Raw genomic sequence first — 14,029 nt, 5'->3', positions numbered from 1 at the left:
GGGGGGGGGTGTGGTAAAATATTTAATTCAACTGACTTTGCATCTTGCAGTTCAAAGATATATGGAGATGGAAATGCCGTTCCCAGGATTCTGAAATTTCTCAAATCTATTGATCTTCAAGAGCCATTACAAAAGAAATTCTGCTTTCCTCCCGTGAAGGAGAATATTTCTCAAGATATTGACCATATTCTTGAAACTCTAAGTGCCTTGGCTGTTGACCTGGGTGGGACAAACCTCCGGGTTGCAATAGTCAGTATGAAGGTAAAATAACTACTGAGCTCATAATTTTGTGTTCCATGTGAGTTTGAAAATGTATAGTAGGAAAGTAGGGCTAGAGACATACAAAATTGCTTATAATCACTTGCCCATATAATTGACTTTGGATCCAATATATAATGTTTCTCTTACCATTTTACTAATAAAATTTCAAAGGAGTAAGTCAGTCAGTCCTTAGGGAATCCAATGGTGTTGACCTGAGTTGAGAATGAGAGAACTCCTCTGGCACCAGAGAGGGGTTTCCTGTCCAGGGGCCCTAAAATTCTGTCCTGGGTAACAGCTGGAGCCTGGAGCATACTGGCTGCCAGAACTGCCCCAGTGAGGGTGTCTGAAAGGGAATAGCGTCTCCTCCAGAACATTATCAGGTGCGTCAGTTCTCCAGTTCAGTTGTGTAATTCTGCTCTTTCCTGAGGACAATATACTTGCAGTCTGTTGACCAGATCTTCACCAAGACCACAGTGTTGTCAGGGCTCCAGAGAGCCTTCATGAAAATACCAAATTGTCCATGTTCAAATGCTTTAATGATTAATGAAAGAGAATAAACCTTACGGAAAAGCATTTGTTTAAAATATTGTCAATGTATAAAATGAGGAGTCTTTTATTTAATATTTTAAAGATGAAGTTAAAGTAAGTCAGTTAATATAATATCGTTAGGCCAAATAAGAAACAAAACCTGACTATCAAAGAAGCTAAAAGGTCTCTCATATATATTCTTTAAAAAATATTAACAGAAGAGTAGTTTCTTAATACAAAGATTATGTACTCCATATAAACAGCTAACATCCTTTGTAATGGTGAAATTCTAGAGACATTCCTACTTAAGAAGTAAAGAAATATTTTCTACAACATTACATAACGTAATCCTCAAAGTTAGGAAGGGAATAAAGCAAGGAGTAGGACATTATGTGGAAAGGGTGAAAAACAAAAACAAATAATATAAATCAACCAACAAGCTTGTAGAACAAATACAATGACTGGATATGATGATAAATGCATAAATATCAATAACTATTGTTTACATGAACTTGTAGTCAAAGAATTGACCATTTTTTCAAAGTCAGTGTTTGTCAGTCTTGACCGTACTACCTGCAAGCTTTAAAAAGAAACGCAGAAGCATGGATCCCACACCGGTCTGAGTCTCGGGGGTGGGAGCCAGGCATTTTACCAAAAGCTGCCCAGGTGATTTTGATGCTCATGGACTCCTGAGAAATACTCCCTTGGTGTTTAACTTTTTTGTTGTGATTTGTTGCAAGTTTATAAGGCAAATTGGTTTTCTGTTCAACAAGAATGCCCACCCTGTAACAGCACATGTCTCGCTGCTTCCATGTGTTTCCTGCTTCCATTCCTCCTCCTTTCCTGTCCCTTTCTGATTTCTGGCTTTATCTCCTATGTTTGATTGATTGTTCTAAGGAGCACGTAGTCCCAGGTGTTATTGTTCACCCTCTTGGCTTATCTACCGATTGAAAGTTGAGCCAAAGGGGTGAGTTGAGTTCCAGGTATGAAGGGTGTCTTAAGGGCCATTGTCTTGGGGCCCGTTAGATTTATTTTTAATGACAAATCATTAGTGGCAACTTTAGCACTCATTTAATATATAGAAATGATTAACATCAGAGAATATACTGGAAAAAGAGATCCCACTCACCACTGTCAAAAACTCTAAGAATAATCTAAACAGAACTATGTGATGTACACAAATTGCATGTAACTTTACTATAAAATATAAAGTCTTTAAAAAATGCCCTAGATGGGAGTCCAGATAATTTTTTAAATATCAGAATTCTCCAAATCAATTTATAGATTTAATATACAAGGAGGTACCCCCGAAACTGTAATTGCACTGGGCTTAGTGGAGCTTACTACAAGCAACTTGCTCTTGAGTTAGTGCATCCAGTGGCGTCACCTGGGAAGGTTCTCTCTGGTCACAGTGAATTTTTTCGTAAAAACAGCTTCACTCAAACTTAGTTTGAGTGTGATGGCCAATTTAAGAGAACAGCATGCGAATGTGAAATTTTGTTTCCTGCCCTGGAAAATGCCACAGAAACTGTTGTGATGTTGAACACGGCTTACAAGGACAGCATTATGGGAAGAGCTCAAGTGTCCGAGTGGTTTTCTTGTTTCAAAAAAGATGAAATGTTGATGACAAACCTCATTCTGGACATCTGTCAACTTACCGAATAGACGAAAATGTCAACTCTGTAGTACATTTGGAGTTCTTTCCACCAGGTCAGACTGTTAACCAAGCTTTCTACTTAGAGGTTCTGAAAGGATTGTGTAACAGTGTGCGACAGAAAAGGCCTGATTTGTGGCCAACAGGGGACTGGTTTTGCCACCACGACAGTGAACCTGTTCATGGAGCCATCTCAGTGCATCAGTTTTTGGCAAACACCAGCATGCCTCTCGTGCCCCAAGCACCTGACTCACCTGACCTCACTCTGCGACTTTTTTTGTTTCTACAAATGAACAGGGACATGTAAGGACAGCGATTTGACAATGTAGAAGAGGTGAAGAGAAAAACGAGGGCGGTGCTGTCAGCCATCCAAAGAGATAAGTTTGAAAAATGTTTCCAAGAATGGAATCACAGATTTGACAAATGTATTAAGTGTAATAGAGAGTACCTTGAAGGTGATAAGGTGGTTTTGTAAAAAAATTTAAGTACATAGCTTTTTTTGGTGGGAGGGGTCCCAGTTTTGGGGGGGTACCCCTCATAATTCTAGTCAGCAGTTAAATGAGATTTCTTTGTAAGTTTATATAAGAGGCCTAAATCAGTGAGATTTTAAAAGGTTAACATTATGCTGAGATTTACTTAAAGTAATACAAAAATATGAGCAAAGGAAAAAAAACAAAAACCAGAATCAGTAAGTTCCCTGATGGGTACAAAGAGTGTATGCTGTACTCCTAATCTAAAGGTCACTGGTTCGAAGTCACCCACTGCCTGCACAGAAGAAAGGCCTGGCAATATTCTGTAAAGCCTGCAGTCAAGGAAATGGTAGAGAGCAGTTCTCCCCTGTAACACATGAGGTTGCCAAGAGGTGGAAATGACTCAAGGGCACGAATGAAGGCTTCCTGTCTGATACCAAAGTATATCACAAAACACAGTGGTATCTGTGCCGCCAACAGGGGGATAGCCGAGTGAGTAGGATAAGCACAGTTGACTAGCGACTAGCTGTCTAGGGTGTCTATTTGTTTACCTAGGCATTTCAGCAAGAAGAAATGGTCAGCCTGAAACGAAGGTATAAAATGGGATCTTTGAAGGAACTGGATTCAGGGTAGCCTAAGGCAAGAGCCCTTTGGGTCGGCTGTGGAGTTTCCGCTGCGTCAGCAGCTGTGTGTCAAGATGGCTTCCTAGGAAACCACTTGGGCTTATCATCCAGGTACTACCTCTCACCTGTGCTGCCATCTCAGTCTACAGCGATGTCTGCTTTATTCTGAAAAGGTCAAAAGATTTATGGTACGCTTCTCAGCAGAGACCAATTAGATAGACCTTGTTGTTTCTCCTCTTTCAGGGTGAAATAGTTAAGAAGTACACTCAGCTCAATCCTAAAACCTATGAAGAAAGAATTAATTTAATCCTACAGATGTGTGTGGAAGCTGCCGCAGAAGCTGTCAAATTGAACTGCAGAATTTTGGGAGTAGGTGAGATTGTGAATTATATATCCAGGCAATGGACATATTAGTGTACAATGTTTACTTAGTTCTGATGGAAAACTGAACATCAAGCAAGTGTGGCCCGTGTTCAGATGGCTCAGGTCCTGTTGGTGGGACCCAGCATGGAGACTGTGGATCACGCAACAGTGTTATGGGGGACACGTTGGTGGTGTAAGTCTGTGGGGGATTGTACCCTTTGACCAGAACTGCCTTGGATTTTCTTGCAGTCCTTGGGTAGTATTTGCCCTAGGATAAATGGATTTCTCCTATTATAAATTTCTCTTTATTTAAATATATCTTAATAAATAGGGTAAATAAAATGATTTGCGTCCTGAGCTAAGAAAGTTGGCACACTGTGCTTCAGTTGTTAATCAGAATTACCTCCTTTGGTTTTGTGGTGGAGTTTAGGTATTTCCACGGGTGGCCGGGTAAACCCTCGGGAAGGGATCGTTCTCCATTCAACAAAACTGATCCAAGAGTGGAACTCTGTGGACCTCAGGACGCCTCTGTCTGACACGTTGCATCTTCCTGTGTGGGTAGACAACGACGGCAACTGTGCTGCCCTGGCAGAAAGGAAATTTGGCCAAGGGAAGGGCCTGGAAAACTTTGTGACACTTATCACAGGCACAGGTAAGAAGAGTGAAAGAGAAGGTTGCATCAGGAGCTAGAATTATAAATTCAGGGTAAGTTACTCCCTCCTATTATGCTTATTATTCCTTGTTAAAAATACATATTTTTAAAAGCTTAAGTGTATGCATCCTTTTGAGGCAAATGTACATAGTGGGTAGGAGTCCAGACTTTGGAGATTATTGAACGTGACTGAATCTCTGTGGGGGTGAGAGGGTCCCCAACACTCGAATGGGTCCTCACACACGACTTTGCGATTATAGAAAATATTAAAGACAGACAGACAGTGGGGCACAGGGGCTCCTCATCCCATGTCAGGACTGAGAGAGAGGATGTATTTTCCAATGAGTATATGTAGTGGGGCTTACAGATCTTTCATAAGACATGCACATCATACAGCTAACATATTACAAAGTCGGTGATAATTCATAAGCGGGTAACATAATGAACTCACAATAAAGTGGGTCATTGACTTGACCTAGTGCTAGTTGACATCAATTCCCCCCCACCGAGCCCTTTCCAGGGGGCTGCTACATTTGTGGTGGGTTGGCTACAGGCACGGATTGCTTTTATGCGGATAACCTTCAGGCATTGTGAAGTAGCCAGACACAGAAATGATTCATCTTATATGGTAGCTCCTTTCTGACCGTTTCTTTATGGGGGTTATTGGAGGGACTGTGTCCAGTCATGAGAATGTATGTTAAGATTTATTTATATCTCATCACCGTGAGAGTCTTCCCCCACCAGAGTCGGCTCTCCAGACCCGTCATGATGAGCAAGGAGGATTTAGCTGCAGGACATTCTCATGCAGGCCCTCAGTTTACCACAAATCCCAGCTCTGCCATTTAGCTAGCTCCGTGACTTTGGAAACTACTTCACCTCAGATCCTTAGTTTCCTCATTTGTCAAGTATGGATTATAGAAGCACTTATTTCTTAATACTGTGGGAAAATCTGTGTTCACTACAATAATAGAAGATATTAACTGCTCGTGAAGTAGGGTTCATTGGTTTCTTTTTTATTGAAATAAAATCCACATACTACAAAGTTCGCCATTTAAACCATTTAAAAAATGTAAAAGTTAGTGTTTTTCAGTATTTTTATGATATTGTACAATCACCACAACTCTTCCAGAACATTTTCTTCGCCCAGAAAGAAAGCCCTTCTCCATTAAAAAGTTCACCCGACCCGCTCTCTCCCAGTCCTGGCATTAATCTAGCTCGGTTGGTGGCATCGCACTGGTCTCTTAGGCCCTGCTTATATCTCTTCTCTCTTTTCGTTCCTCAGACTGGATAATCGCAGTTGACCTGTCTGAAGCCTTATTGATTCTTTGCTTCTGCTTGCTCAAATCTGTTGTACCCCTCTAGTGAAAAAGTAAAATGACTTGTATTTTTGTTATTGTAAATGTCAACTCCAGAATTTCTCTTTATAATCTATCTCTTTACTAACATTTCCTATTTAAAGGTCAAGTACAGGCACAGTTCTCACTTCCTCATCGTTCTCATGGGTTTTCTTCTAGTCCTTTTGTTCTTTAGTTTTCTTTTAGCCCTTCACCCTTTTGTTCCATTTGACTCTCTGACCATGTTTAAAATGCCTGAGGTTAGGGTTCATCTGCATCATTAGCATATATCAGAACTACTTTTCTCTCTATGGCTGGATACTATTCCAAGAAGATGGAAGAAATGATAAAGTAAAACAACTAGGTAGAAAATTTCTAAGATAATACAACTCTTCATAATATGATCGAATGATTAAACTGTGTGGTATGTGAATTATATGCCAATAAAACTATTTTAAAAATAAAAGAAAATTTAAAAGAGAATTTTATAATGAATTATATTATTATGAAATGTGCAAAAACATGGAGTTAGAAAACCATGTTAGAAGAACATGCTCAATTTATCTCAAGCTGAAAGAACTGAAGAAAACAAAGCCTTGAGTTGAAATATTAAAGGGTTTTAGAGGCAAAATATTGAAGGAGACAAGAAGCATCAAAAGATGATGGAAAGAATACACAGTCACTGTACCAAAAAGAACTGGGCAGCATCCAAACATTTCAAGAGGTAGCATATGATCCAGAACTAATGATACTGAAGGAAGAAGTCCAAGCTGCCCTGAAGGCATTAGCAAAATACAAGGCTCCAGGAATTGACAGAATATCAATAGAAATGTTTCAACAAGTTGATAAAATACTTGGAGGCATTCACTCATCTAAGCCAAGAAATTTGGAAGACAGCTACCTGGCCAACTAACTGGAAGAGATCGATATTTGTGCCCATTGTAAAACAAGGTGACTTACGTGCATATATTTATAGGTTTAGGATTAAGGTAGCAGATGACCAGTGGGCCTCTCTCTACTCAAGTACTCTCTCAATACAAGAACACTTTCTTTTATTAACCTGGCATTCCATGATGCTCACCTTCCCGACGGGATCGCTGAAGACAAAGCAGGTGCATAAGCAAATGTAGTGAAGAAAGCTGATGGTGCCCAACTATCAAAAGATATAGTGTCTGGGGTCTTAAAGGCTTGAAGATTAAAAAGTGGCCATCTAGCTGAGAAGCAACAAAGCCCACGTGGAAGAAGCACTCCAGCCTGTGTGATCACGAGGTGTTGATGGGATCAGGTATCAGGCATCAGAGAACAAAAGATCATATCATTGTGAATGAGGAGGAGTGCACAGTAGAGACCCAAAGCCCATCTGTAGGCAACTGGACATCCCCTTACAGAAGGGTCTCGGGGAAGAGATGAGGCAGTCAGGGTGCAGTATAGCACCAATGAAACATACAACTTTCCTCTAGTTCTTTAATGCTTCTTTAATGTACAGAGGAAGTACACTGGTACAGATAAGAGCTGGAAGCACAGAGCATCCAGGACAGATAAACCCCTCAGGACGAATAATGACAATAACGGTATCAGGAGCGGAAGGGGAAGGTGGAGGGACTGATCACAATGATCTACATCTAACCCCCTCCCTGGAGGAATGGACAACAGAAAAGTGGGTGAAGGGAGACATCAGACAGTGTAAGACATGACAAAATAATAATTTATAAATTATCAAGGGTTCGTGAGGGAGGGAGGGGAAAAAAAGGAAGAGCTGATACCAAGGGCTCAAGTAGAAAATGTTTTGAGAATGATGATGGCAACAAACGTACAAATGTGCTTGACACAATGGGTGTATGTATGGATTGTGATGAGTTATACGAGCCCCCAATAAAATGATTTAAAAAAATGAAAGTGGCCTAACAGAATGTAGGAATTATAGAACACTATCATTTATATCACATGCAAGTAAAATGTTGCTTCAGACAGTTCCACAATAGTCACAGCAGTTCATTAACAAGGAACTGCCAGAGATCCAAATTGGATTCAGAAGCGGAAGTGGCACAAGGGATTTCATTGCTGGTGTCAAGTGGATCTTCGCTGAAAGTAAAAAACACCAGAAAGATGTTTGCCAGTGTTTTATTGACTATGCAAAGGCATTCAATTGTGTAGATCATAGCAAATGATGGATAATATTGAGAAGAATGGGAACTTCAGAATACTTCATTGTGTTCAAGAAGCCTTGGTGGCATGCTAACAGCAAGGTCCGCAGTTTGAAACCCCCAGCTGCTCCTTGGGAGAAAGATGAGGCTGTCTGCTCCCATAGAGATTGATGGTCTTGGAAACCCACATGAGCATGCCAGTTCAATAGGATTGTTGAGTCAGAATTAACTTAATGGCAGTGAGTTTGTATTTTGCTTAGTTTCATTGTGTTCACGTGAAACTTGGACATGGAACAAGAGATAGTCATACAAGAACAAGGTTCACAATCAGAAAGGAGTGTATCAGAGTTTTATCCTTTCACCATATTTACTTGATCTGTCTGCTGAGGAAATAATCCAAGAAACGACTATATTATGGAAAAGAATGCTGCACCAGCATTAGTGGAAGGCTTATTAACAACGTGCAATATGCAGAGACAAAACGTTTCTTGCTGAAGTTGAGGAGGACTTAAAGCACATGCTGAAGATCAGTGGAGATTACAATACAGTGTACAGAAAATGAAAAATATACCAAGGGGACCAAAAGACATCATGATAAATGGAGAAAACAAAAGTTATCAAGGATTTCATTTTATTGAGATTTCACATTTGTGCTCATGGAAACAGCAGTCAAGAAAACAAAAGACATATTGCATGGGGCAAATCTGCTGCATGGGACCTCGTGAGCAAGGCTGTCACCCTGAAGACTAAAGTACACCTGACCCAAGTCATAGCACTTTCAGGTGGCTCAGATGTATGTGGAAATTGGACCCTGAATAAAGAAGACCAAAGAAAAGTTGATGTATTTGGTGAAGAATATTGAAAACATTACGGATTGCCAGAAGAACAAACAAAACTGTCTTGGAAGAAGCAGAGCCAGGATACTTCTTAGAAGAGAGGATGAGGAAATAGATGTGCATATATTTATAGGTTTAGTATTAAGGTAGCAGATGGCCAGTGGGCCTCTACTCAAGTACTCCCTCAATGCAAGAATACTTTGTTCTATTAATCTGGCATTCCATGATGCTCACCTTCCTGACACAATCACTGAACACAAAGAGGGTGCATAAGCAAATATGGTGCAGAATGCTGATGGTGCCCAGCTATCAAAAGATATAGGGGGGAAAAAAAAAGATATAGTGTCTGGGGTCTTAAAGGTTTGAAGATAAACAAGTGGCCATCTAGCTGAGAAGCAACAAAGCCCACATGGAAGAAGCACACCAGACTGTGTGATCGTGAGATGTGGATAGGATCAGGCATCAAAGAACAAAAAATCTTATCATTGTAAATGAGGGGGAGTGCAGAGTGGAGACCCAAAGCTCATCTGTAGGCAACTGGACATCCCCTTACAGAAGGGTCTCAGGGAGGAGATGAGGTAGGGTGCAGTATAGCACCGATGAAACATACAACTTTCCTCTAGTTCTTTAATGCTTCTTCCCCTCCACTATCATGATCCCAATTCTGCCTCACAAATCTGGCTAGAGGATGTAGACTGGTCAGATAGGAACTGGAAACACAGGGAATCCAGGACAGATGAACCTCTCAGGACCAATATTGAGAGTAGCAATACCAGGAGGGTAAGGGTAAGGTAAAGTGGGGTAGAAAGGGGGGACCAATCACAAGGATCTACATATAACCCCCTCCCTGGGGGATGGACAACAGAAAAGTAGGTAAACGGAGATGTTGGACAGTGCATAAGACATGACAAAATAATAATTTATAAATTATCAAGGGAGGGAGAAAAATGAGGTGCTGATATCAAGGGCTCAAGTAGAAAGCAAATGTTTTGAGAACGATGATGGCAACATATGTACACATGTGCTTGACCAGTGGATGGATGTATGGATTGTGATAATAGTTGTATGAACCCCCAATAAAATGATTTACAAAAGAAAGAAAAAAGAGAGAGGATGAGACATTGTCTCACATCCTTTGGACATGTAACCAGAAGAGACCATCCCTAGAAAAGGACATCATGGGGAGGGGAAATGAGCTGGTATCAAGGGCTCAAGTAGAAAGCAAATGTTTTGAGAATGATGATGGCAACATATGTATATGTGCTTGACCAATGGATGGATGGATGGATTGTGATAAGAACTGTAAGAGCCCCTAGTAAAATGATTTGAAAAAAAAGGACAGGACATCATGTTGGTAAAGTGGAGGACGGTCAGTGAAAAAGAGGAAGAATTGACCGAGTTGCCAGCATGGGTTCAAACATGACTGTGGTGAAGCCTAGGCAGAGTTCTGTGACGCATAGGCTCCCTGTGATTCAGAACCAACTTCATGGCATCTGCACCACAACATGTGTGCTTCTCTGTTCCTGGAGATTTGAGTTGTCTCCATCTCAGAGCTGTTGCCACTAGTGCTATAGTGAATATTGATGGACAGCTCCCTGTTACTATGCCCCGGGCCTTTGCCAGCCCTGAGCATTCTACATTAGGTGATGTAAACGCTGTGCCTCCAGGAGTCCACCTGACACTCAAAACCACAGTTCTTTTGAGAACAAGGTCCCGTTCTGGATGGTTCTTATGACAGTACCTGTCCTGGAATGTGGGCTGTCCCACCAAGCTAGAATTCAAAAAGGTCTCATCAAAATTTAGCTGTGTTTTCTTGTTGTCAGCCAAAGAGGAAGGTTGACTTTCATAGCTCCGAAAAAAGGGGGTTCTGTTGCCCGTTGATTTGTTACACTCTTCATGGTTTTAGGAGGACCCTACTCCACTCTTTTCTCGGACCTCCCCATATAACTACAAATGAAGCAACAGGAAGTGCAGTGGTTGTATGCATGGCTGGTTCAGATCCTCAGAAGAGACCTGGCAATCGGCTCTCACGTCCAGGGCACTACGGGCAGCAGTTACACTCTGTCCTACGGGGTGGTGCTAAGGCCGAACCAACTTGATGGCACCCAACTACACCTCCCTGAATGTGCTTGGTCAGTCATTATCTCCTCTGGGGGTAGAAAAAAATATTGGACATCCATCCACACCTCGTGATGAAAGATTCAGTGAGAAAGTGAGCTACCCAACATACGAGTCCAGGCCCGCATAAGTTCCCAAGTTGGTCTGCTCTTCAGGTCTACGCCACACTCTGTCCCCGCTCAGTCCACGCACTCCCTTCGTCTTGGGTAGTGTGGGCCAGCGTGAACACCACTGCCAGCTTAGCGCAGCTGTGAGTAGGCTGCGGATAGAAGGGGGGAAGCTAAAGAAGAGGCCCCACACACATATATGTACACGGGGAAAATGCTGCTGAATCCTTAGTAACTCCAGATTCCATAGCACTAGAGTCATTGCTCCAAAGACAGTGAGTGCCTCAGACAAGGTTGCAGGCATTTCATCATGGAAGCAGGAGGGAGGAGCAGGAAGAACGCCATCATTATAGAAACTGCCCTTGTGTAACTGGGGCTGGCATCTGCTAAAACCTCCAAGAAGCCTGCAATTTCTACTCATAAGTAGCTGCTCAAATCCACAGGATTAGTGGATTTGTTTCTCCTTAGTGGAGGGCTGCCTCTGGCCGTTGGCTGAAGCCTTTGTGCAGAAAGCAGAGTGGCTGGGCATTGGGTGCTTGGGGGATGTAAATCACTGTAGGTTGAGTTCCCGCTCAACTGCCAGAGCTGGGGCTGAATCACTGCGTCCCAGGACAACAAAGGACCTGCTAAAAAGGTTCCCATTCAGAATTCTTTAAATGAAGTCAATCGTGCTACTTCATAGGCTTCTGCTATCTAGAAAACTGGGCACTGCACAGAGCCTCCCACTCCAAAGCAGTGCGGGACAGGTGAGGCTTTGCCATGTTTCAGGAAGAGCTGCCTCAGTGATTTTGTCTCTCGCTGTAGGAATTGGCGGTGGCATCATCCACCAGCACGAATTGATCCACGGAAGCTCCTTCTGTGCTGCAGAACTTGGCCACCTCGTCGTGTCTTTGGATGGGCCCGACTGTTCATGTGGGAGCCACGGGTGTATCGAAGCATATGCTTCTGGGATGGCCTTACAGAGGGAAGCAAAAAAGCTACATGATGGTTGGTTTCTTTTCCCTAAGAAATTTAATAGACAGATGGTAAACAGGTACTTCAAAATAGAAAGCCCCAAAAGAGCTGCAAAAGCGTTCCCCTTCCCTTGCTAACGGGAAAGCTGCGCCCCCTCGTCCTTAAGCCAGTGCCCTTGATCTTGACCCACAGTGGCACTCCTCCTTTCCAGGGTGGGAGGCGGACAGGAACCCTTGACCTGTAACAAGCCCAGGAAAACTCCTTTCATCCTTGATTTCTCAGTCTCTTGCTCAGACTTACTACACGCTTAATGAGGAACTAAATGGATGAATGTGTTATAAATTTTGAACCCTGATAGCTGTTTGAATTAAAGCTATTAATGGACATGTTTCAAAAGTCAGCATGATCTCTAGGCTAAGGCAAGAGAGTGCCTATGACCGTCATGATAAGATAGTGCATGTAAGGATCCCTAAGTTCTCTCCGCAACCTCTCCATACAGGGATGGGAGCATTAGAATACTGCCCTGGGAATTAAAGTGAGGAGGAGACAGGCAGCCACAGGAGCTAGCTTTCCAGTGGTGCTGGTGCAGAAAGGCCAACCCAGAGATTGTAGCAAGAGGTAAGCTGGGGCCACAGGCAATGGAAAGCTTTCATTAGAAAGATAGTTGGACCTCGGTGTTCAGTTCTTCACTAAACTAGCTTTTGGAGGCTGGCTGTGACTGGGACAGTTGCAGCTTTGGGAGAGGACATACGGGGGTTGGGAGAATAAACTAGGACCAGGTTTAGTGGACGATGATGGCCAGGTACCTGCAGGAGCTGCAGGAGATGGTGCCTAGGAGGTGTTACTGATTAGGAGACCACAGGCGCCAGAGGGTGGAGTCCTGAGGGAGAGCGCTACATTTGGAGTGGGGAGCAGGAAAAGGAATGGCCCCAAAGCCCGAATGAGGGGGTTTCAAGGAGCGAGTACTTGATAGTATGGCCTGCTGCAATGAAGAGACACTTGAGACCCTTACAGCATCACTCCCCTATCAGCCTTTCCCCCCAAATTTCTCCCCTCGGTGAACTGTTAATACCAGATATGCTGTACTCATACATTTGTTTATGTATGCAGCTGTGTTTTATACAGAAAAAGGCTAAGATGTATTTGCCCCTGAGACCCAAGTTTTTGCCTGCTTTGGGGTGAATACATGTCTTAAAGAAGTTCTATTGAAATACAAGAGTGCTTCAGAAGAGCTCATGGAAAGGTGTAATTAAAAGATAATGGATTTTTTTCCAGGAGCATTTTGAAGCCCCCTGGTTGTGGGAACAGAAGCTTCCTGCATAAGCGGAGGGGTGTGCTCAAAGGACCTGCATCAGCACAGCGGTTGGACAGAACAGGGAATGCAGCGCAGGTTGAGAATTCAGGAGAAGGGTCCGGGTAGCCCTTAGTCAAGCCCAGGTAGACAGAAACAGGAAGCGGGGGCAGAATGGAAAGGGGGTCCTTGAGAATCAAAAGGACAGAAACCTGGGTGGTGCTAGTGGGGAGGTCTCAGGAGGTGGTGAAGGTTTAGACGAGCAGTGACAGAGTAGGAGGGAGCACTGCCAGGGCAGCCAGGCGGGACGTCCACTCGGTGCCTAGGTAGCAGCCCATGCGTGTGGATTTTCTCCCACCAGAGCAAGGGGAGAAGCAGATCAGAAAGGTGGGGTGATCTGGGTTGCTGACTGGCAGTGAGGATGCCAGCAAGGCAAGGACACTGATGCCAGAACTACTTACTTTGGGCAGCACAGCACTGAGCAGCTCATGTCCTGTACCTCATTCTTCCTTCCCTGCACGCATCCTTATTACCGCAATCTCCAGGAAAGAGAAACAGGGTTAACTGAGTGACCACCCTGGACAGGGTCACGCAGCTCATAGTGGCAGAGGCCTGCATGTGCCCCGACTGAAGAGTGCACCCCAACACCTGGGTTGGAGGAGGAACGAGGTGACTGTGGGAGGAGTCTGATGAC

General features: G+C 43.2%; 1 protein-coding gene across 2 annotated transcripts in view; it reads left to right on the top strand.

Annotated features, from left to right (window-relative positions):
- The window catches only part of GNE (glucosamine (UDP-N-acetyl)-2-epimerase/N-acetylmannosamine kinase), a 46,314-nt gene that overhangs the window by 29,136 nt on the left and 3,149 nt on the right, over positions 1 to 14,029 (top strand). For both annotated transcript variants that reach the window (XM_004711022.2, XM_004711020.2), the window contains 4 exons: positions 51 to 261; positions 3,780 to 3,909; positions 4,330 to 4,551; positions 11,895 to 12,077. In XM_004711022.2, coding sequence (XP_004711079.2) covers positions 51 to 261; positions 3,780 to 3,909; positions 4,330 to 4,551; positions 11,895 to 12,077 — 746 coding nt within the window. The remainder of the gene's footprint in view (positions 1 to 50; positions 262 to 3,779; positions 3,910 to 4,329; positions 4,552 to 11,894; positions 12,078 to 14,029) is intronic.

This window comes from Echinops telfairi, unplaced genomic scaffold, assembly GCF_000313985.2.
Source record: "Echinops telfairi isolate 266 unplaced genomic scaffold, ASM31398v2 ScPeMD7_7410;HRSCAF=8448, whole genome shotgun sequence".
In the NCBI taxonomy this organism is placed as follows: Eukaryota; Metazoa; Chordata; class Mammalia; order Afrosoricida; family Tenrecidae; genus Echinops; species Echinops telfairi.
Note: the sequence above shows the minus strand (reverse complement) of the source record. Positions and strands in the feature narration are given on the sequence as shown.